We start from the raw sequence: 26096 nt of genomic DNA, 5'->3' as shown, positions 1-26096 counted from the left end.
AATAATGTAACTAATGCCTTGTACAGGGTTATCAGCCTGCTGATATGGATGGGAAGTGTCACATATTAGCTGTAACATGGGGCATTCGGGCTTTTGCCTAATATGTATGCCCTCTGCCCTTGGGCCTGTGGCCCTTGGGCAGTTGAGCATACATATCAGGCAAATCCCTCATGCCAGTGTTACATATGCCTTATCGTGAGTGTCTTATAAACCTTGGCATTGAGTCCTGTGCAGCTTCCACCACAATTACTTGATTGAAGTGGCACTTTATTTATCTACTGAAAGAAGTTGATACTGTGCTACTTCTAAAAACCATACACGCAGTATTAAATTAACCAACTATGTATAAATTATTGAAATACCACAAAGTATGCTCGAGGCGGAGGAGGGGACTTTATTTCAGGGGGGCTGCATGGCTGGGAAGCTATAGGGGTACATCTCACTTAGTGAGCAAAGCACACTAACATGCGAAGCACCTAGGGGGGTCTGGGGGCATGCCCCCACAGGAAAATTTTGAAAACTGAGATTGAATTTCAGAGTGATTGTAGCAGTTATCACAGAATATGGCTTGACTGTTGTGTGGTGACTGCTCTATTAGAATTCAATGTTAGGGTGACTGTTCTATTAGAGTATATCGATCTTTTATAACTGAAGCTCAGTATACCAGCTACAAGTATTTAAGGGGGGCTAAGCCCCTCCATAATATGTTTGGGAGGGGCTGTAGCCCCCCTTGCCCCCCCTTCTCCACCACCCCTGGTGTATGCTATTATTGCATTAGCCTTGTTTTGCAATAATGCATGTAAATTATTTAGTTAAAATTGATTAGTTATTAAAATTTCATAATTCACCAGTTATTTTGTATTTCACGAATTATGTTGCTATGCATTGCTGAGGAAGTATAACTCAAACAAACCACTTTAAACCACAAATTAAACACTGAAGTTCTTCTCAACTGTTTTGTGGTTTGTCTTTTGTGTTTTCTTATGAAAATTCTCTAATAGACAAAGCCTCAAGGTTGCTCTTAATGTTTGCTTGTGTTTACAGGAAGATATTCCCTCTTTCAAAGTGGACAAGTTATTCATGGTAGGCCTGCTGCGTACATTGTTTTTCAGTCGTTAAGTAGATATACAAGAATCCTTAGCGGAGTCAGTGATGGGTCACACACCTTTAAAGTAAATGTGATGAAACAGTATGTATACAAGAAAGCTAACCCTCAACACAGTACAGAAAGGTTTAATTCATTTATTGAATGAGGGTTTATTTTCTGTAGATTAAGGCTTGTTTGTTCACATGGTGCAGGCATGGACAGATGCACAGACATACAGTTTCCCAAAACAAATGTTAGGAAGCATGGTGCATGCCCATTGGGAATTGCCTGGTTTAACAAGTTGAATCAGATGCTGTGCTACCTCAAAAACTCAGGTGCCCAGTAAATACTATCCTTGAATTAAACAACTCTTTATATATTAATATAGTATATTAAAAATTATAAATTTAAAAATGAAGTAGGAATCCAAGCGATAAAAAGTAGTGAAACAAGAGATGACCAATGGTAGCTATTACAGTATAGCTTGGTGGGAAATCCCTACTTTGGCATTGAACACAAAAAAACTTCATTTTTAAATTAATATACTAGTTTGTTTAGTTTTTTGATAAAGCATACAGCTAGCTATAAACATGTGACTGTTCTATTAGGGTGACTGCTGTATTAGAGTATCTCGGGTCAGCCTGCAAAAGATGTGTACATAACCCAAAAGGGTGTGTGGTCATCATGGTTTTGATCGATTCATAGTATTAGGATAGAGAATCTCAAATCCGAGCTCGAATCAGCCTACCAACTTGAAGGTGTGTGGTCACAAATACAGCTACGTAACGTAAAAGGGGGTAGTCATCGTGGTCTCTATTGATAGATCGACAATATGCAGAATAAAGAATGGGTGTGATGTTGTGACCTACGTATCGTGGAGTACTGGTACCTCCGTACAGTAGCGTAGTCTAAGCACCTTAAATAATTTCGTGGCGTCTATTATGCTGCTTAAAGAAAGTGCTGATTTGGAAAATTAACTCCTCGATATGGTTTTATTGGATGAAGAAGACAAGCAGCCTGATTGAAGGTAAAAGAAAAGACAAGGCGCACAGGGCATACACTCATCGGAACCCCAAAAGGCACATCCCACTGGTGAGTTTGTTGTTGTGGTGTAAAATGGTGACCATGTGCTGCTTCGTTTGGGCTCTAGGCTTGCGACTGTGGTCAGTGAGTGAGTGAGTGAGGCAGTGAGACGAAATTTTGAGTTTTGACGAATTTTAAAAAATTCTATATCCAACCGCCAGTAAGCATTTTCTTGTTTTTAATGCTACATTAGGTGCTAGATGGATGAATATTATTCCGTGAGAGTGATTTTCATTGCATAAGAAGTTTCTAAGCTGGTTTTTTTATAAGGCAATATTTTTGGCAACACACGTCATTTCAGGGGGATTCCTACTTAAACAGTACGGTGATACAGCATGCTATTAATTATTGTAGCTTTGTTCTCACCTTGTTTTATAAGAAGATTGAACATATTATTTTAAAACTATCCAATTATTTTGTAATTCACCAATTACATTGTTATACACCACTAAGGAAGCAAATCTTATGTAAACCACTTAATGCAAAGAAGAGTCTTTTCGGCTGTTTTACAGTAGTTTATCTATCATGTTTTCACATGCAAATTCTCTACACGCTGCCTCATGGCTGTTCTTAATTTTGTTTGAAAACAAAGGGGACATGCCCCCTTTCAACTTGAAAGGATACATCATTCCTGGTAGCTGCAGTTTACAAGGCCTCTTACAGCTGTTTGAATCTAATAGAGCCCATTGGGAAAGACTTTCACACATTGTCCTCATATTCTCACTTCACTTGTATTTCAAAATAGCATGAATTAACCACTAACGCTTACCTGCCTGAAAGCTTAATACAGGTGCTAATAGCTTTCATTTCTCATGTGCAGGCTGCTTTTAGCTTACAAATTCTTGCTCGAGTGTAGAAATACAAACAAAATAATATAGAAATATACACATATATTTTTCGGAAAGTAATTTCAGCAAATTAAGCGAACCCACAGTCAGCCAAAGTGGGAGTTCACCTGATTTAAGATTTAAGAACAGTACATTAACAAGTAACAACAATATAATTAAGTCATAATAATTATATATAAACAGTAACCTGTTATCACAAGTAAATGGTTTCTATGTATATAGTTACTTACCAGTCTCATAGAGAATTACCTCTACATCTTGGTTTAGTGTCCCTTCACTGATACTTACTGCAATAAATGTTAATGTAAAATGATACAACACTTCTTCATCATTTGGATCTAGAGCTGCACTCAGTGTAATTGTTAGAATCATATTTGATGAAGTCAAGGAGAACTGTTGTGGTAATCCTTGAGATACAAAATCTAGAATAGCTATGTCATCAGGATTTTCAGTAATGATAAGAGCCTCAAACACTGTAACTCCAACAGGAGAGTGTACATTGACATCAAATTCATATTGTGTAGCATTGAATATTGTGTGGTAGCCAACAGGAACTAGATAAATGCATAACAATTAATGCCACATACACATGCTAAAATGTATGCATTAAGTATGTCATTTAATATGTGTACATGTTAAGTATCAAACAGTAGTCACACTGATGCAGGCTGCTAGAAAACCGCATATAAAAACCATCATTAAAATATCACACTGTACATGGCAAAAATCACCTTAACAGAATAGTCTTACTCCAGTCAGCATCAATTACAGCATTTAAAACAAGAAAACATACTTACAAACATCTGGATATTAATTTTTTTAAAAATCACCTGGCTGACCACAATTGCAAAGCTAGATGCCAAACAAAGCAGGTACCATTTTACACCAAACTCACTGGTGTGATGTGCCTTTTGTAGTTCTGATGAATGTCTGCCTTCTGCACTTTGCCGTTCCTTTTATCTTAATTAATCTTCTTCATGGAAATCATAGCAAGGCATTAACTTTCTGTATCAGTGCTTTCCTTGAAAGAATGTATTTATGCATTTAGATGCCACAAAACTATTTGAGGTACTTAACGGACTGTAGTGTTGGGTAGCAGCAGCTAAGCTGTGTTTTAAAAACAATTGTCATTGCCATGCACCTTTAAAAGATCAGAACGCAATCTAGCTCTATATGAAAACAAAGCATTGTGCCACGCCCACTAGCTTAATCTAATGCATAGCTGAGTGGTGAGATTGAGATACTCTAATACAGCAGTCACAGCAACACGTGTATTTCATACTATGCTCTAGAAAAAAAAATTTTTTTTAACAAACTAGAATGAACTATCAATTATTGGGCAATATGATTTTCAAAGAGCTGCCACTTACTTATGAAAATCCAACAACTTAGGTTATTGTACCACAAAATAGCCAATAATGCAAATAAGTCAGGTTTTGTTTAGCGGCTCACAATTATTATGCATAGGTAACTTCAGTATAGTATGCAACAATACTTAGTAGGAAAGTATACCATCCCTTCGAAGTGACATAAAGAAGTGACCATAACTTACGTTTCTTTTGGCGTACAGAAATAAAACAAAGATTTCGAACTCCTTTTGAGTAGGGGAATAAGTTTGAGATATCCAGGGTTTTATTGTTTGATCTTCTCTTCACAGATAAACAAGACTTTTAAAAATTTACAGAATTTCTTTGAAAATATGCACATATTTTACCCCATTGTATTTAGTGCTTTATGCTGTAAATTTAGGCTGATGCAATTATGTCCAGTTTCTGCAGATCCAGTCACATATATGCAGTGCCTGTATTTATTTTTATAACAAAGTAAATTCTTTCCAAGTTAGGTACTGTATAGAGGGAAACTTTGGCAGGGGAAAACTTTGGCGAGTTTGGCAATTTGCTACAAATTCGACCCCTCCAATTACCCCTTAGCACCTGCGATTGGTATCTTTATAGCTATAGATTGAGCTTGAATTTGCCAAATGCAATTTAGCTTGCTATTCGCCAAAGTTTACCCCTGCCAAAATTTCCCTCTATAATATTTTGTAGTGACCATTCTGTTAGAGTATCTCAATTCTTCATGCAAAACATGTTAAGTTGTAGTTGCTCAAGTTTCACAAAGCAAACCCTGCACCTTTTATGCTAGAATACAAATTTACAGCCTGTTTTTTGCAAGTTTTATTAGCATAGCACTTATTATGATGATTATGATGATGACGATTTGCGTGAGTAGGTCTTACTTGTAGTGTACTACCACATCGATCTGTACTAAATGGCTATAATATCGACTTTGATTTGATGGAGAAGTTTTAATAACATTGTATTGCAGAGTTTATTTGATTGCAGAGTTTATTTGGTTACTCTTGTAGTGTTCTATATAATACAGTGCACATTTTTGAGAATTTCTAATAGAACACACATAGAATGTTCTAGTATTTACATTGGTAGATCTACGAAATTATGAACTTTCACTATATTGAGTAGAATTTTCATTTATAATGCAGAAATTAAGTGAGGTGATCAGCCGTGATAGCAGTGGCTCAGTGGTTAAGGATTTGGGTTTTCAGTATGGAGGTCCCTGGTTCAAATGTTGGTAAGTTTTTTAGACATTTTTCATGCACCTTTTTACCCCACAGTGACTGTTCTATTAGAGTATTTTGACCCTGCAATTTACAATTGTTCGGTTTTTGCCTTGTAACTCTGTAGCTATCAACACAATTTCTTTTAAACTACAACCTGTTTTAATACAAATAATTGTCCATAGCTCTATGTCTATGACAAATACTCAGATTTGCACCAAACTTGGTATGTGATTGTGCTATAGTATGTTCTTCACACGTACCAAAGCTCAAGAAAATTGAGATATACATTTGCATTTTATACTGACTTTTGTAAAGTGTGTGAAAAGAATAATCTAGCCCCCTAAACAAAGAAAAATGAAGAAATTTAGCCGATTTGTGAAGGCTTATATTTCATGATTGCATCAAGCAATCTTGCTAAAATTTGGTATGTGGAGTGCTGAAGGTGGGGGGAATTTCTAATATAAAAGTGATTCAAACTTGAGAAGGGAGCACAGAGCTATGTTTGCATGAAAATCATATTTGTTTCTTCCTGTAAATATACTCATGGTGTGGCACGCCGGCTTTCTTGGCCGCACGGCATAGTTCCGTGTGTCTTGATATAATTATGTACTGATAATCATTTGAGGGAATGCTTTCCTGAATGGTAACTATGTTACTACAAATCTGTAAATATGTGTATGAATATAGTATATTATACATTACCAATATGTGACAAGATTGTTATTTCATGAAAACATTCGGGATTCATTTACAGTATTACTGTTATTGGCAACTGTAGCTATTATGGTTATACAATTGAGTAGTGGAGCAAGTTAATGAGTGGATGGTCAAGTTACACAGTGGAGTTTGAAGCATATGTATGTACAGTACAACAGATGCCATTCTAGGCGCCTAGAATGGTCACAGGAAAATTCAGCATTTTAGAAGTTCTGAGACAGTTAGTATGTTAGACTATTGTCATTGTATGGCTATAACTGCTTATAGTCAGTACGCATTTACCTGAGCCCCCACCAAATATAGTAATATCAAAGAGGTGAATGTGTGTTCACTCCCAATGTTTTGTACTAGAACAAGCATGTTTTCATGTTGCAAACATGTTTGCTCACCTGAATCATATCGTACTGTATCTATACTAAATGTATGGGATATTTTCAAAGCCTCATAACTCACTTGTTCTTACCTGCATCAAAGCGCTTTTTTGATAAACAGTTCCAGTGTTTAAAGGGCTTCACAGCACTACTAAATGTTGAGCAGCTGGCCCATGTAACAAGAGTTATTAACAAGAACGAGGGATCAGGTGAACATTAACAGACTATAATATATAAACGGGATTGCTCTATTAGAGTGTTTGACTGCTCTATTAAATACCTCCATTTTTTGTTTGCTGAAGTACTGACCAATAATTAAAGGGGCCACTGTCCCCACCCTCCATTTCTACATAGCTGTCCATAAAGTCATGATTTTACAAACTGAATGTCTACCTTAGTATTTAAAAAAAAAAACAATTATAGTATTGTCTTACATGTAATGCAGTTCCTTGCACGATCAGTAGTGACATCATTAATGGTACCACTAACATTTCCATAAGTCCCTGCTGGACACGTCTCCACACACATACCAGTCCCACTGTCATAATATGTAGGATAGTTGAAGCAACCTACATTATACCACATTATAATAAATGTATATTTCTTGTATCGTAGATATTAAAGTTATCATACCAACTGTAGGAATCATGAAAATTTGGGTTAAAAAAATTGCCAAAAAGCCATCCATTCATCACAGATTGGCAGTACAGTGAAACCTGTGTAGTAAGGACACCTTGGGACTGATCAAAAGTGTCCTGATTATCAAGCTTTCCTGATTTTTCAGGTTAGTTTACATGCTAAGGGATACTTTAGGACCATTACTAAGTGTCCAGATTATGCAGGTGTTCTCATTTTCAAGTGTCCTGATTAATAGGTTCCACTGTAGTGGCTAGACATTATCAAACCTTATTGTGCTCCCAAATGCTTCCAATGAATTTTAATTTTTTATTTAAATGATTTTTTATCCAACTGACTGACTGCCTGAATGACTGACAAACTGATGCCTTCAACTACGCATAACTTGAGTATAGTTAATGCTACAGCTTGATTTCTTCACTGTCCAACAAACATTTGATGTAATCAGATAGTTATGATTATATGATTACACATGTGATGGTTGACAAGAAATTTCAGTAAATAAAAATTTTAACAGGTAGTGCATAGATAGTTGCCACTCTGGAAAGCTACCAGTCTATACTGCCAGTAGCACTGAAGTAAATTCCCAGTATAGTATAGCTGGATGATCTTCCTTGTTTGATTGCTTTTATATCTATACCCTACATGCAAAATTAGTGTAAGTGGCATCTCGTACACCATGCACCTGTAAGGAAAGTGTTGATACAGAAATATACATATTCGTGTACGTAGTTTCCTTGCATGAAGGAGATGACAACTAGTAAGAGTGGAGATGAAGATGTCTGCCAGAATACAAAAGGGCGCATGCTACACACCAATCTGTTATTGTGGTGTAAAATGTTTGACCAATGGTTGTGTGTTATGTACAGTGGTTTAGCATCAACTGTGGTCAAGCCGGAAGGTAGGTAGGCAGATCAAATATGTGGTTTTGACAATTAAAAGAATAAAATTTGTAACACCAGATTTGATGGTAGATATATACTGAGACTCATTGCCTTAAATAATGGAACTTATAAAGGTGCTTTTTGTTGCACAAGACTTTTCTATGTATATAGTTAATGATTAATGAATGATGGGAACATTATTTTATTTGGGGATTCCTACTATACAGCATACAGGATACACATAAGTGTTGCTATAGAGTACAATATGCTAACCTTGAATGGTACTACAATCTACTCCACCGTAGGGTAATACACACTGACAAGTGTAGCCATTGACCAAGTCTTCACATGTTCCATTATTCATACATGGATTAGGAAAACAATCATCAATATTTGTTTCACAAACACTTCCAGTAAAACCACTATTACAAGCACATGTGAAATCACTAATCTGATCTACACAATTTCCATCATTTAAACAAGTAATGTTTTCACAGTCATCAATGTTAACCGAACAATCATTATCAGTAAAACCATCAGCACACACGCACACATAATCATTGATCAGGTCCATACAGGTACCATTGTTAGCACAAGGACTTTGCGACTCACAGTCATTTATTGTGTCAATCTCACATAGTCTTCCTGTTAGTGGAGTGGGACATGTACAAGTGAAGTTGTTATGAATATCAGTACAAGTTCCTCCATTACCACAAGGATTAGGCATACAGTATCCAATGTAATTGTCACAGACACTTCCGTTGTAGCCAATAGGACACACACATGTTACACTTCCATCAGACTGTGGAGCACATGTTGAGTTACTAACACACTCATCACATGGGTCTAGTGAAACAAACAGTAATATACGTAAGTTTAATGTTTCCATCAGTGTATATATATAGTAGAACATCTTATTTAGACTAGATTATTAAATTATTTATTTATTAGAATTGCTAATTACTATAGGATTACATAACAGCTTAACAACATTATGTGTACAATTACAGTATTCAATTATCTGAACATCAATTAACCAAATATCCATTATCGAAGCACCAAACTGACTTCTCAATTAGAATATTAATCAAACAGGAGTATGGCTGTTTGATTTTATCACTTCTATCCCACCGAAGTCCTACATCAAAGTAAACACTGGGAGTATACAGTAGTAAAACCCCAGTGCATATATGGAAGACAACATATATTTACACATTCAATTGAAAGAAGTGCAATTTAAAGCAAATTGAAGCCTTACACATATAAAACTACAAGTTAAGCAAAAATCAAAGCCACACAATATTGACATGCTTGTCAAGCCTTATTGACACATTGTTTGTGAACTTGACTGCTTCAAACTGTGGCCAGTTAAACTCCACCTGCACTTGTAGGATATCTAATTATCAACACCTCCGCTTCAGCCTTGGGTTGATAACTACAATATCCTACTTGCTAACTATAACTTATATTCCCATACATGTTCCCTACATTCATTTGGATAATTGACCATCTACTATAATATTGTTCTGCACATTACAGCTCTCTATAATTGATCAACTGCTCAGACTTAGTACACATGCACATTAACACATAGTGTATAGCAACAGATAGAGGGTAAACTATACATATGGAAGTGAAGTTTGGGGAGCATAAATATTGTAGGGCATTGAAGAGAATCTGTAAATCGTAAATCTCAACACTGGTCCAAGTTTCCATTTATCTATGTATACTAACAGATTATTTTGCTTTTTGACATGTTTTTCAGGATAATCTTTATTATAAATCTCTTAAATCTTGCAGGTGATTTTTTGCACATTGCGGATCCATCAGTGAGGTTTCCACACTCAATCAGTGGAACATGGCTTCTGTACTACACATGGTACCCACACACAGTACCTTTTGTAGCTTTATATAGTTATATCCTATATATTACTAGTATAATAACAATGATATCATCTGAGTATGTAGGTGATAGCTATTTTAAATTTTAGTGTGCTGGAGTTTATGGATAGTAAAGTAAGTTCCTGTTTGAGTTCCTGTTAGTGTGCTCAAGATTTCATCCTAATTGTGCAGAGATTTAAGTTAGTAGCTACTAGAGAGATACAATATGTGACCAGATTTTACAAAACCGATCCAAATCGCACATCAGGCAAAATCAAACTAACACCACCAGTGGATAGCTACACTATCATACTAGTAATTTGACACTCAGTACCACTCAAACTACTCGAGGCTGGTTTCAACAGATGTCTTTTCTGGAGGGTGTGTAGAGCTCAAATGGCAGTTTTAGGCATTGTGAAGGACCTGGCTTGGCAAGAATCAGTGGTATACTGGTGGACAGCCTAACAATGTTGGCCAGACATTATTCTGTGGATTTTGCTACATATCAACCACTACGGAGCCAGCACAGCCCTGTAATCTCGTCTCTGGACTCCAATTGTGGTCTGCCTCCATTTTGAGGTCTAACCCTTGCCCACTTCTTTGTGAACACTTGTGATACTACTTCACTTGTCCAACAGCTCAAATTTTCTATCTTATTTGGCAGGAAACTCTACAAGCAGCTACAAGTACTGGAAGTGGTCTGAAAGGCAACAGATTGATGCATCTTTAGTGCAAATTTCATACGCGTGCTTGCTATCCTTGGAGAGTTATGCTAGTTTGAAACTGTTTATCTCGAAACTTCTAATGTGCAATTTGGATTGTTTTTTCAAAATCCAGTCACATATACAGGCTGTAAAGTAGTGATGGATGATTTTATGAAGCAGCAGTTTCCAGGTATGATTTGTCATTTTTTTGGGGTTGGTTGGAGTGGCATCATGTGGCATGTTAGGGCTATAAAGACTGACAAGTGATGAGTGTTAGTCCAAGATAGAATAATGGAGTAAAAATAAGTTGGTTCTTCACCGTAATGTCTACTGAAAGTGATCACAAAAGCGAGAATTGATACAGAATGTTTATTGACATTTGTTTAAACCATTGCATATTGGTATAGTGTCACTATGTAAAGGATTAAATAAGAGTTTAAATCTGTTGATTTCAACTTAGTTAATGGAGCATGCACGTGAGCACTTGTGGAGTTAATGGACTCTTATTGGAATAATCACGCATGTGCTGTAGTCAACACGAGGGACACGCCAAAGGTCACTAGACAGCATTCAAGTCTTAAGATGCCAAGAAAAATCGCCAAGACGGCTACTACACGCAGAAAAGGGACATGCCAGAAACCCCCAAATCAAGATAAGGGTGATGGAGCACCACCCCACGGATTACATCAGACTCGACAACAGAATCAGGAGAACAAGAGAAGCAGATGAACCTACCAGTAAACGACCAAGGAAGAACCCCGAGGAAACAACTAATGGTCGTGTTACAACTAGAACTAGAGCTAACGCTCAGAACACATGGCAGCAACCCGACAACGATCGCTCCAAACAGCAACAAACGCCCCGTTCCGCTCCTGCTAAGCAACGCCAGCCATCACAAAGTTTAAATGAAGCGGACATCCCACGGATAGTGGACGCCTTTACTGAAGCTCAGGACAAACGCCACCGTCAACGTCAGATCCAGGACGCAGACGAGGAAGTGTACTCTGAAGACGAAGATTCTAGTGTCTCTTGGGAGGATCCTTCAGCCGATGAGGAATTCTCTAGTAAGGACGTTGTACTTAACACGCAATATGTGTTAGTTACTCAGCTAGATATTTGTATAGTAATCATAAGCATTTGTGCATGTTATTTTTGTGCATGTTACGTTTATGCATGACTTTGTATGAGTAAGCTTGCCTGTTGTTGGTTCCCCCACCCCTCCACCAACCAGCCAGTGCAGTGCCACTTATGTTCACAACTCACATTCATGTACTTTCCCAAGATCATACCCCCATCTCATGGCCCTGCAAGTGCAGGGCCACTTCTGTTCCCAACACACATTCCCATACTTTCCCTGGAACTCCCCTGACCCCCCCCAATTAAGCACAGTAGTGTGCTGATTTCACATATACATATTATATGGTAGCGCAAATCAAAAATGGACTTGTCTTCCATCATCTTTCATCATTCATTGCAGCGGCAGAGAATGATGAGGACCTCACGGAGCAGCTGGGCCATGTTGGGACTATGTCAAGCAAACACTACAAGAGGATAGATACTTCATCTTATGTCAACATCCGGGCCGGCCGCCCACCAGTCCCTCTATGGTTAACCAAAAGGATTGAGTCAGGGGCATTCATAGAAATGGCAGACCTTCTACCAGAACGTTTAGGTGAAAACAAAGATGCCCACAGGAATAAGCGCCAAAAACGATTACTTACCATCCTGGAATGGCTTCAGTGTTTCTCTACATATGTATCGGAAGTGGAAAGGAAGCACCCCGAGCGTATTGCAGATCTCATGGGCTACCAGTCGTTAATCATAGAGGCATCTATGGAATACAAGGGTGACTGTTGGGCTGGATATGACCAAAGATTTCGTCAGCAGGCCGCATCACGCCCCGACATTACCTGGTCTACTAATGATTCAACCCTGTGGTCGTTGGCCTTCACAGGCCATGCAAAAGTCTCCGGGTGCAGCTACTGCTTCAGCCTTTCCCACCGTTCTGCCGATTGTGAGCTTAGCCCTGATCAACCATGCACCCCCAGCCAAACAACCCGTAAGATCTGTTTTCGCTGGAATGAATCAACCTGTACCTTTCCCAACTGTATATACGGCCACACATGCTACATATGTGCTCAAGACACAGGCAACATTTGCGTAGCCCACAAAGCCAGCAACTGTCCTCAGCGGGCTACTCTACCTCGCGAACCAATACAGCCACCTTTTCCAGGAAATAGTGGTCCAAGACCCTCCTCCTCACGTAATTAACTAAACAAACAAAACTGCTTAGCTCAGGAAACAACCTCTCCTTTTTTTGTTATACATTTAACAATGTGTCATTGATCATAGAACATGCTTGCAATCAATTAGATTATGTATTTGTTGCTTTCCTTTATACATTGATGCTATTACTGTATCATATAGACACCATGTTTTACAATTCAGCTTTATATAATTATATAATTCTCCTTTAACAGACCCGCAATCATATGAAGATTGGCTCCCACTGTGGAAGAAACACATTGTTCATATCCCGAATCACACTATCCTTCCCCCCTCTGCCCAGCACATTACCACGCCACTCCAAGCACAGAACTGGTATCATTTCCTGAAGACATATTCAAATCAAGAACTTGTCCAGTACTTCATTACTGGGTTGACTAACGGCTTCAGAATAGGTCTTACTACTATTGTACATCTACGTTCAGCTAAAAGAAACATGTCCTCAGCCTTGGCACGACCATTAGTAGTCGATGAATATCTTCAAGTGGAACTACAGCATAGCAGAATGGCTGGACCATTTCCACCATCCCAATGCCAGGGAGTTCATATCAGCCGGTTTGGAGTGATCCCAAAAGGCCATCAGCCAAACAAATGGCGCCTAATTGTAGATCTTTCACATCCATCTAGCTGCAGCATCGACGATTCCATCCCAAAATCCCTTTGCAGTCTCAAATACATCACAATAGATGATGCAATTCACAGGATTCTGAAGTATGGGCCTAATACCCTCTTGTCTAAGGTGGATATCAAAAGTGCCTTTAGACTCATTCCAGTTCACCCAGCTGATAGGCACCTGCTGGGAATGTTGTGGCATAAGCAAGTGTATATAGATAAATGCTTACCATTTGGCTTACATTTCGCTCCTGAGTTATTTAACATTTTAGCAGACTTAGTCTCCTGGATCGCTGGTCAACATGGAGTTTCATGCATGTTACACTACCTTGATGATTTCCTTCTGATGGCCCACCACACTCATCTGACTGCCAGCAGGACCTCGACACCTTCATCCAGTTGTGTTCTTATCTTGGGATCCCTCTAGCATCAGAGAAAATTGAGGGTCCTACAACTTCACTTTCCTTTCTGGGAATCACCATCGACACATCCTGAATAGAAATGAGACTTCCAAAGGATAAAATAGTCAGAATACAGGAAATGCTTTCGCAGTGGCTTGGCAAAAAAAGGCTACTAAGCGAAAGACCCTTTCTCTACTCGGCCACCTTCAGCATGCCTCAAAAGTGGTGAGGTGTGGCCGTACCTTTACAGCCAGAATGTATGCAACTGCAGCAAAACTCAAGAAACTACATTTTTATACTCGGCTGAACAGACAGTTTCGATTAGACTTAGCCTGGTGGTACACATTTGTATGCTATTGGAATGGCTTAAGTATCCTACGCGATCCTACCATGGTGCCTAGCACCCCAATTGCCATCCAGACCGATGCTTCAGGATCATGGGGTTGTAGTACAGTTTATAATCACCGTTGGTTTCAACTAAGGTGGTCAGATGAATGGATGCACCAAGATATCATGGCAAAGGAGCTTGTTCCTGTTGTCATAATGGTAGCTGTGTGGGGTCCATTATTAGCCAAACAAAGTATCTTACTACAGTGTGACAACCTCAGCCTGGTGACCTCAATTAACAAAGGCACAGCCAAGCAAACACTTGTAATGCACCTTCTTTGCAGCCTTTGGTTCTTTACAGCCCATTATGACATAGTTTTGACAGCCACACACATCCTGGGCGTCACCAACACCGCAGCTGATCAACTTTCACGAAACCAGATGTCTCTATTTCACCTAGCAAACCCAAGAGCTGCCAGATTACCGGCACCCATCCAAGCATCATTACACAAAATTCTTTCCCTGTCTGGACCAGATTGGGCTTCATCACAATTCAGAAAACTCTTCAGAAACACTTTGTTGCAAGTAGTTTAAACCAGCTTTTTATTTGGTTACTATGTATTGTAATTTCGCACTAATTGTACTTATTGAAATATGTGATAAATAATGCGAGCACTTTCATGCCTCACATCATAATGACGTACATTTATTCAACACCTCTTTGTCCACATAACACATACATACGTATGTAGGAGTAGATCTACACCTCATGTGACCCCTTGCCTTCTCATATTATAGGTGTCACAATGCCAGAACTGTATACAGCTATGAGAAAATACTACTCTCAAGGTGCTGCCCCAGCTACCCGAAGATCCTACAAGGCAGGTACCAGACAGTACATTAGATTCTGCCAGCAATCCTCCCTTTCCAGCATCCCTACATCAGAAAAGACACTGCTGCTGTGTGCCACCCACCTAGCTACGCATGGTTTAACTTATGCCACAATCAAAGTGTACTTGGCAGCAGTCCGGCATTCACATGTTACAGTGGGATACCACAACGTCTCTAATTCTCACTTCACTCCTAGAGTTCAGCAACTCTTAAGAGGCATTCACAAAGAATCTTCCAAAACTAGATGGCCCAGAAAACGTCTCCCAATCACTCTCAAGATAATGCAAAAAATCAAGCACCATCTTAACAAGCAGCCTCCAACATACCAGGACAAATTGGTATGGGCAGCCTGTTGTGTAGCCTTCTATGGCTTCCTCAGTGTAAGCAAGTTCACTGTTCCATCCCAACATAGCTATGATAAAGCTTATCATCTCTTTCTTGCCGACCTGACATTAAATAGCCGATGCTTGCCAACAGTAGTACAGCTACACATCAACAATCCAAAACTGATCCTTTCAGGGAAGGAGCATTCATTTTTCTCTCCAAAAGCAACAGAGGCACATGCCCAATTCGTGCCATTGTGGACTACCTCACTGTACGAGGAAAACGGGAAGGACCACTGTTTGTTTGGCCAGATGGTACCTTGCTCACTAGAAATCTCTTCGCATCAGCACTGGCAAGAATTCTGCGCAACATGAATTTGACCCCTCAACTGTATAATACACATAGCTTTCACATCGGCACAGCTACTTCAACCAATCAAGCTGGGTTAACCCCCCTCCAGATCAAGGCCTTGGGTAGATGGAGGAGTGATGCCTACCAAAGATATATCAGGATAATCCCTAATGAATTTGCTACCATGTCCAAGCAACTTAACTCACATGACAGCTAAAGCATATTTGTTTATGCAACTGTATGCTAACACAAATACATATACTTGTATGCTCCCCATGCTATAATTCCTTACCACTCATCTTTTGCTTGGGTGAAAAGACAGCCCAAGCTGCCTTTCTGTGGCCTACTCACCCAAGCTGTTTAGTGGTCATTTGGGGTGCTCAGGTTAACCAACGGATGTCATAAGTAACCTAACACCTAATCGCCAGACTCAGAATTAGTATCAAGGTTTACCAACTCCCGGCAGGCAAAACTCCGGCACATCTACCAAACCCACCACAATCATCGATAGTGGTGTCGTGCCCAGTGAAGTTGAAGCAGCGCACAAGAAGATCAGGTAAGTAGGTGTGATGCTTGTGAACTACATTAAATAAGAGTTTAAATCTGTTGATTTAAACCTAGTTAATGGAGCATGCACGTGAGCACTTGTGGAGTTAGTGGGCTCTTATTGGAATAATCACGCATGCGCTGTAGTCAACACGAGGGACACGCCAAAGGTCACTAGACAGCACTCAACTCTTCCCACCCCTCCCCCTACCAATTTGTGTGTATAATGCATGTACATTAGTATACTAATCACTTGTTAAACATAACCTACACAATCATGGTAATCATTCCAATAAGTCCATGGTCTCTATTATTGATGTGTATCTACATATTACATGATAATTTGGTTGCCTTTGGTCCTGGTGTTCTTTTGTCTCCTTTTCCTTTGTCACAGGATATTGCTGGTACCACAGAGGAGGTCAGATGTCGTACTGGTATTAACCAGTGGTTGAAGGTTGGGTGTTGCCTCACAGTCACAGTATCACCTTGCGTTCCAGAGCTGCCTTTGGACAAGGTTGACAGATGTGTGTGTATGATTGTGTCTCTGATTCTCCACAACTTCTCATGCCGAGTTACTTCAAAGCAAGGCCAAACACATCAGTTGGGACAAGCAGCATATTATTAAAGGTCTTCATTGCTTTGTGTTCCAGAGCGGCCTCTGGACAAGGCGAACCTCACGTAGCTACATACGTGAGCAAATTCTCCATCCCAATTAGATTGGGATGTGACAATGCCAGAGTTTATGTTTATGCCTGCCTTTCTCCATTAAGCCATACCTATAAATAATGTTATAATGCAAAAGATAGGTGGCCTACTCACCCAAACTATTTAGTGGTCATTTGGGGTGCTCAGGTTAACCAACAGACGTCATAAGTAACCTAACACCTAATCGCCAGGCTCAGAACTAGTATCAAGGTTTACCAACTCCCCCGGCAGGCAAAACTCCGGCACATCTACCAAACCCACCACAATCATCGATAGTGGTGTCGTGCCCAGTGAAGTTGAAGCAGCGCACACAAGAAGATCAGGTAAGTAGGTGTGATGCTTGTGCACTACAATAACCATTTTATTGTAAGATTTGCAACTGTAAGTACTGTACTGGTGTGTTAATTGTAACAATATTTCCATGTCTGGCTACTTGCTACATTGGTAATCAATACCATTTGTGGTAGTTATGATGTCATGAGCCAATTTTAGTGGCTCTACCACAGGGTGATAAGTTAGTTATCGCTGAGTGATAAGTAATTTATCACAAGTAGCTGTCTGGCTGCATGGTAGTTATCACTGTTGACACACTCACACACTGGATTTAAATGTGTATACAAATCTACGTTAAAATTCTTCCTACATGCAACTACATTATACAAGTACACAGAAAAATTTGGAATTTTCAACTAGAGCAGGGGCCATAACACATCAATAAAAGGTACTGAAACAAGCTGGAGTAGTGCACGATATTAAATCACAGTAAAACAATAAGAAGTGTTATATCCCTACTGTGCATTCCCATTATGGTATCTTGAGCACAGTAGAGATATAATACTTCTTATTGTTTTACTGTGTATCATGCACTACTCCAGCTTATTTCAGTACTTTTTATCAATGTGTTATGGTCTGTACTCTAGTTGAAAATTCCAAATTATCTGTGTATTTATTTGTTAACTTTTTTTTGTAAATAAAATATTATGACTGGTGAACCCACACATACAGCATCTGAAATGGCACCGTGTGCCCCAATTATCATCTAAAAAGTGAAGCATCCATTACCCTTCATTTTCAGCTATGTTCAACCCGTTACACAGCATTTTGAATCAAGAACTGTTCGAAAAGCACCTCTGCAATCCACGTACACTGAAAGAAAGAAATGGTGTCGCACGCCCCAGTTATATTAATTATTGTCTGAAAAGTGAAGTATCCATTACACTTCATTGTCGGCTATGTTCAACCCGTTACACAGCAGTATGAATCAAGAACTATTTGAAAAGTACACCTCTGCTATCAAAATAGCCACTATGACAAATATGGATGATTTCCGTTACAAAGGGAAGCCATCATGTGCTATCGCCAAATTGACACTTTTCGCTGTCAGCAAAGATGAATGGGACACAAAGGAGGACACTGGTAAGTCTATGAGGAATGCATTGTATGTACTGCAGTATGCCAAAAGGCACCTGTCGGGCCGAAGCGACATCGAACATTGAAAAAATCAAGCTCGTAGCCTTAACCGTTGTTGAGTTACGCTTGTCTGAAGGAATCAGTCAGTTATTCAGTCAGCCAGTAGAAAATTCCATTAAATAAATTATTTTTAAATTCCATAGCAACTTGTTGAAAGTGTTTTGGGTTGATCTGAGTGCTTGTTTGGGCTTAGTTTTACCTAACCAATACTACCTCATCATCGTCAGGGGAATTGAAGCTGTTTTTGGGTGATATTATTTTGTGGGCCACGCTTACTCCTTTGTGGTCCCTATTATACAGTAATTTCGTACTGTATGATGCATTCTGTAGTTTCCATATTATCATGAACATTTTGCTAAAATTTGTGCATTTCATATCAAATGTGTAATTGTGAAAAGACAACACTTAGCTACTGTTTAATGAAATATATATGTACATACTGTAGCTTTTCAATAATGGATGGTCATGGATATTATTGCAGGTTTGGCTGAGGGGTCACAAGGATAAATACATGCATACAACAAGTCATTGTAAGTACTTAAATTTTGTAGTCTACTACTGTGCTACAATACTCTATACAGTATAAGCACTCTTAAGAAGCACAGTGCTTATTATTTTAGCCTTTGAGATCATGTATACCATGTACAACACTGTGTAGAAATCTGGGCTAGCAGACTGCTCAGTAGACTTTGACATAATTATTTAATGCAGATGTTGTTTTAGTTGCTATATAAATGCCTAGCTTTGTATGCCTTATTTTTACAAATAATTATTTAGCTGTTCTTCTGCTGTACATGGTGTCAGAATGTATAATAAGAGACTGATCACTTATTTCATACATGGCAATACAACATACAAAATACCAATTGCAGAAACTTACCAATTATGGTTAATACTGCATTGGCAGATGGCACCACAGTCATACCACTCGTTGTGCTAATATTACTCAACAAATCAAACACAATGTTAGTATTTACATCATTTCCTTGCAGTGAAAACTCAGTTGTTACAGTCAACAAGTACACTGACTGGTTTAATGGCTGCATGACTATTGGAGGTGCTGCTCCATTGATAAAATATTGTTCACCCACAATATCAGCCTCACCCACAATATCAGCCTCTCCCAACATCATGTCGTCACTCATTAACCTTATGTCAAAACTTAAATACTCCAGTGTGACATTTGGATTAATAATATACTGTGCCACAAAAACAACTGCTCCAATAGGAGAATGTATGCTAAAATCAAATGCATACTGTGTTGCATTAAACAATCCAATGAAGTCTGGTGGAACTAAAAGAGATGCCAGGAAAACTTATGAATATGAATTTGTAACTATGTATATAGCCATACAATAAAAGAAGAGTAAACCCTAAGTCTTGAGTGGCCAAGTATAAAAGACCTTGCTCAACTAACAAATTATGCTATCCCTATTTTCCAAGTGCTTGAAAATGCAAAGCATTATGCATGTATGAGCATGTACATGCACAGTTATTTAACAGTGGATATGCCAGTGTCGTCTACATACATAGGGGCTTGAACATGTCCATACATACAACTCAACATCCACATTAAGTTAAATACATCATACATTTAAAGAATTGCACATACAGAAACAGTGTACTTATAATTGTAAGAATTTGGAAAAACATGATTAATGATTACTAGGTGTACCCGTGCAAAATGCGCGTGATACTAAGACAATTGTGTGCTATTGTGTGAATACACTTAAACTTTGAACATTACTAATGATCAAGAAGTAATCACATCATTACATACCAACAAAGTCATGATTACACATAGCTACTTATGTGCATGCATAATCTCTTCAATTGTGTGTGGCACTAAAATCTAGCTATAATGTTGGTGGCTTCATGAACAAAGAGTGACTGATGTTATAGTTTATATAATGTAGGTTGGCCTTGTGCACTGGAATTTCTGCGCATCTGTGCAGTACTCATGCAGGTCCCATTACAACCATGCACATACATAAAATTAGTTTTGAGCGGCAGACAAATACCACAATTGGGATGTACTCTATACTTCATTTGGATGATGTTGCATGAACTAACATAAAGTGCTTGAGTGTGGCATGAGGATCAGTTGACCAATGGTTGGTGCATTACCACAATGAGCTATATACTAATTCAAGTTGCATTTGTCACATATAGTGGTATTATTCAGATAGATTGTTTTGTCAATATGAGTAACTGAATTGGAGTTTCATTTCTACATCCTAGTCATGGTATTGTTATGTTGTTTACTTATTACATGACAAAGTGTGTATGCAGTACAGTATTGAGTATGGTATTCAAGTTAATCAGCTGCACTGAGCAAGGTCAACACCAGCATATGTGAAGAGTTGTATATCAGCATAGCCCAGGTGAATCCTTCATACGAAGAGTGGTTGCTCAGTAGAGCTTCTGGAAGTTTCAGCTGTCCCTGTTGAGTTACCGAGGAGTGAAAATGTGTCTGTGTCTCCCTACACATTGAAGAATGCAATAGCAACTAAATGATCTAGTCCCCACAATTCATCGCCTAGTAAGGTAGATGTATGTTGTATTAGAGTAGTTGAACGTAATTTTCCTTGTTCACAAAGGTGTCATCCTGTAGGGTGCAGAGTGTGTCATTGTAGGCAGCCTGGTCGGAGTGATCATCCCACATTAACTTGCCACACCCACTATGAAACTATCCTTTATTGACTGTTTTCTTCTCCCTTGCAGTGGTGTTGCTAGTAATCCTCCGTTTTATGTATGTCTATAGTCCCTGACCTGCTTGTCTTCTTGTCACAGTAGCTATAATTCATCTAGCACACAGCGGGATAGGCCACAGGACGTCTATCCTTGTAGTGGACAGCACAGCAGGGTGCACAATGTGTATTTCCAGCAAGTCTTCCTTGTGTGGTCTCTGTCAAGTAGCCTGATAGAAATAATCATCGCTCGTAGACTTGCCACACCCACTACGAAACTCTCCTTTATTTACTGTTTCCTTCTCCCTTGCAGTGGTGTGCTGGTAATCCTCAATTTTAGGCTTCCCTGAACTGTCTGTCTTCGTGTCGCTGTAGTCATACTTCGTCTAGCGGACAGTGGTGTAGGCCTCAGGATGTCTATCCTTGTAATGAGCGCAGCAGGGTGCAGAGTGTGTATTCCTGATGAATCTTTCTTGTGTAGTCTCTGTCAAGTAGTCGTAGACTGGCCACACCCACTATGAAACTTCTCCTTTTATACTGGCGAGTGTGTTTGCCGGATGATAGCGTACACACCAGATCACATGATCAAATTCGCTGATGTGATTGGTTAAATCATGAAAAAGTGATTGATCCTATCTCACTGTAAGCTTTTAGATATTAAATTTTAACCATGACATCATCTGATTTCTATTGGCAACGCGTGTATACCGGGATGCCGTATACGCGTATCGTAAACTTATAATGGCCATTGACAGTGATAAGTATCTCGCAACCAAGGTTAGCACGTAATGATAGACACGAAAACCACCTTATGACACATTGATTTGGACGGGTAGTTGATTTAGCGAGTTTGAAGCTAATCGGGGGAAAAACCTGGGAGGAGTTTGTGTTTGAGATTTTTATGGCCTCGATTTTAACGTTTCTCGTTCTGTCAGCCACAGGGGAGAGAAACGTCTAGTGTAGACTGGGATGGGGAAGGCTGGTAACACGATAAGGGTCTCCAGAAAGTTATGGACGAATTTGTGTCTTCCTCGGGTAGTTACGATGGTTTAAAGGGTATTTTCCGTAGTTTAACGAATCGCCACCAATCCTGGATCATAAGACTTGTCTCAAATTCTAGAATTGAATGGTAGCGATCTGATTGAAATCCGACCAAGAATGATGGATCAGTGCTAGAAAAACACGTGCGTGGGCGAAGAGAATTAATATATAGATGACACACCCATGAGGTAATATCTGACTACTAAATATGACACACAAGTGCCACAATATATATACAAATCAGATACTAACCAAATGGATGTGATAAAGTAGGAATGGCTAAAGTAGGAATTAAATTCTGGATGACCACGTTGTTTTATTGCAATGATCCCTACTATTTTGTAACATTCCTTACACTTTGACATATTCATCATAAGTGAATATACTGCATCAAAGGAAAGAATGATACCAGATGGATGAAGCTATGATCGTACAACACGCAAGCCTCTGTACTCATTAATAATAAGCAACGTAGTAGCTTTTAACTATGTTCTACCCATTACATAGCCATACACATGGAGAATAATACATGTATAACCACTTCAATGTATGGGCTAAAGTAGGCAATAAATGAATTGCAATTTAGGTGATGATCCTCTTGTTTATATTAATAGTTTATTGTAATAACTTGTAAAATTCCTTACACTTGCTCACAATACATTCAAAACTTAATATTGTAAAGTATTTATTGCTTATTTCAATCATTAGCTATGTAATGTAGAACCATAAGTGATGTTTAGTTCATGAGCATGATAGTGCTGTAACTATAGGGGTTGCAAAAATGGCAGTGAGTATAACAGATATACATTACAGGATATCTTGAAGGATATCATCAATTTGCAAGTTGGTTGCTAGTTAACTATTGCTGTCACATTCTCTGCAGCATTCACCATACACATGACTAAGGAGTAAGTTCTGTAAAGCGGAATAATGAACAGAAACAAAATTAATAATTATTAATTCACATATCATAAACTCCGGTTATTAGGCGCATGTGATTATCAAGTGCATATTGTTGTTGCATATGGAATACTTGCGTTAAACACTTCCTGTTAAGCGCATATAGTTGAAATTTCTCCTGCAAGCTAGTACAATGTAGAATGGTAGTAAAATACCAATAGAACAAGCCAGAAGTGTCTCAGTGCACTCGATACTTTGCCAGGCACGTGTCTAGCAGATACCACCGCCTGTATCAATAATGATAGCTGCACCTAAATTTTCAGGACTGTAGTTTCCTTGACTGAAGTAAGCTATTTGACTGAACACTGGTAACTAAATCACTAGAAAAATGTGGTGGACACGAGTAACACTCTCCTAGCAGAAACCTGTTACAATCACTTTTTAAGCACATGTGCTTAACAAACGTAGTGCATTTCTCAAATAATTCCTCCAAAAATTATAAGCGTATGTGCTTAATAACCAGAGTCTAGGGTATTCCGCTGCTTGTATTCACTATTTAGTAGCAGACTGCAGACTCCCTAAGGGCCACAAACTAGTGAGACTCAGTAAATGCAACCACAGAATATATGCAAAACCAAAAATATTTCAGTCTAGTAGTCCGGTCCGGTGTTACAGCCACTTGTCAGATGCATCACCAGTTTCATGGAATGTGGTGTATACCACTGCAATCACCTATTCTGTTCGGTAGACATCACCACCATCATTATGCTAGAACATGCTCTTTTTTTGCTAATCTGCCTAGATACCATTTAATATTTTCACAGACACATTTTTGTTACAGGACCTCACAATGGTGGAATGGATTACATAATGATGAAAATTTTACTGTTGCAATTAATGACAGTCTTTCTTTTTTTTGCTTTCACTGTTCAATCATCTTTGTAATTTGCCTTAAAGTTGTTGCATTTGTATTCATGTGCTTTTTTTTGCAATTGTGTCCATGTATTTGTTGTGTATCCATGTGTTAAGTTTTGTACTTGTTAGCTAGCTATGTGTGTTTGCCTGTATTGTATGCTGCTCTGGCAAGGAAGAACAGCAGTAGTTGCCGATTGTCAGTGGGTAATTCACAAACTAAATCAAATCCATTGAATACTGATGACCCAGTTTGAAGGAGGATAGCATTACCAACTGAGTTTTGATTTTAGTCTTTAAAAATTATAGACAATTTTCAACACAAAGTGCATTTCAATCTGAAGCCATACAGTAGACTGCAGAAAAAAGTTAACGTTTCGTAATTTTAATTATGCTGTAGTAGCATAATTACAAAGCGTAATTACGAATTATGCTCTATTAGTAACTATGAGTATATTGTATATATGGCTGGTGAAAAACTACTTTTTTGCATAATTACAGATTACTGTCAAACTGTAATTACAGTACAAACATGGTAATTACTTAGTAATCACACCGTAATTACAATTACGAAACGTAAACTTTATTTTGCAACCTACTGTAGGTGTACTACAGCAAACTAACACCTAGCACTGTCAGCACAAAAGGAATTGGACACAAAGGAGGAAATGTATATACATAGGTAAGTCTATGATGCCTGCATTGGCTGAATCAACATCAAATGATGAAAAAATCAAGCCCATAGTGTTACTCATTATTAATTTATGCATGTACGAAGGCATCGGGAAGTTAATTAACTAGTCCACTAAATAAAAAGTAAACTTCTCAGCAACTTATTGGAAGCATTTTGGGTTGCATCGAAGGTACTTTTACTTATAACTCACCACTACTGTCAGGATGCCATGATAGTAGTATTATGACGCTGGTTTTTGGATAATATTTTTTTGTGAAAAGACATAAACCTTAATGATCCCTATAACACAGTACTATTGTACTCCATGATACATACATATGTACCATGTTGTAATTGTCTGTGTGGATCTTATCATCATTCATATATAGTGCCATACAAAGTCCAATATGGATTATGAAGGATATATAGTATTGTGATGAATGGAGATATACAGTACTCTTTATATATATATATATATATATATATCCATTTACAGAAAGCAAAGCACACTGTTTAAGTTTGAAAATTAATACTGCTTTGTCCAGAAAATTGATGCTGTCTTATCCAATATTTTCACTAAATTATTGTTCAAGACACACGGTAGTGTGTTGTGCGGCCAAGAAAGCCAGCACACCACATTGTGGGTATATTGATAGAAAGAAAATATTATTTTCATGCATGCATATAGCTCCATGGGCCCTTCTCCAAAGCACATCATTTTTTGCATTATAGCTGTCTGCTATAGGCACAGATAATTCGATTAAATTTGACCAGCCATTTGTGATATATGGATGTTCAGAATTTCTTTTTTTTTTCTTAATGTACCATAGGTGTCTACAGAGGCTTTGATTTCTTTTCATACACTTCACAAAAAATGTTATAAAACATAAATGCTAACTCAACTGTTGTGAACTACAGGCAAATGAAGAGTGAATTAACACTCCAAGTTTGCAATGAATTTAATAAATATCCACAGAGCTATGAACCTCTATTTGCTTAACTTGTGAATAACTTGAAAATTTGTGTGTACACTGATCATCCTAGCAGTGCCTTTTGATGGTTTAATAAACAATGGAGTAACAGCTACAGATTATAAAACAAAACTAAACAAGTGTAAAATGTTGGGATTGAGATACTCTAACAGAGCAGTCATGGTGGGGTAAAAAAAGGTGTAG

The 26096-nt window shown here is 38.4% G+C and overlaps 2 protein-coding genes across 8 annotated transcripts in view; one reads left to right on the top strand and one right to left on the bottom strand.

Annotated features, from left to right (window-relative positions):
• Nucleotides 1-26096, top strand: part of LOC136264458 (uncharacterized) — a 96603-nt gene that overhangs the window by 49713 nt on the left and 20794 nt on the right. The gene's annotated exons all lie outside the window — the stretch shown is intronic.
• The window catches only part of LOC136264457 (neurogenic locus notch homolog protein 1-like), a 44848-nt gene that overhangs the window by 16481 nt on the left and 2271 nt on the right, over nt 1-26096 (bottom strand). For 3 of the 4 annotated variants that reach the window (XR_010705124.1, XM_066059196.1, XM_066059197.1), the window contains exons 3-6: nt 19586-19999; nt 8481-9053; nt 7122-7256; nt 3249-3572 (exon numbers count right to left, since the gene is read on the bottom strand). Coding sequence is in view for 3 of the 4 variants with exons in the window: in XM_066059196.1 (XP_065915268.1) it covers nt 3249-3572; nt 7122-7256; nt 8481-9053; nt 19586-19999 (1446 nt within the window). In the remaining variant the exon portion in view is untranslated. Of the gene's footprint in view, nt 1-3248; nt 3573-7121; nt 7257-8480; nt 9054-19585; nt 20000-26096 lie in introns of those variants that run through there. The other variant, XM_066059199.1, reaches the window with a different exon arrangement.

Source organism: Dysidea avara, chromosome 8 (genome assembly GCF_963678975.1).
Source record: "Dysidea avara chromosome 8, odDysAvar1.4, whole genome shotgun sequence".
NCBI classification, from domain to species: domain Eukaryota; kingdom Metazoa; phylum Porifera; class Demospongiae; order Dictyoceratida; family Dysideidae; genus Dysidea; species Dysidea avara.
Note: the sequence above shows the minus strand (reverse complement) of the source record. Positions and strands in the feature narration are given on the sequence as shown.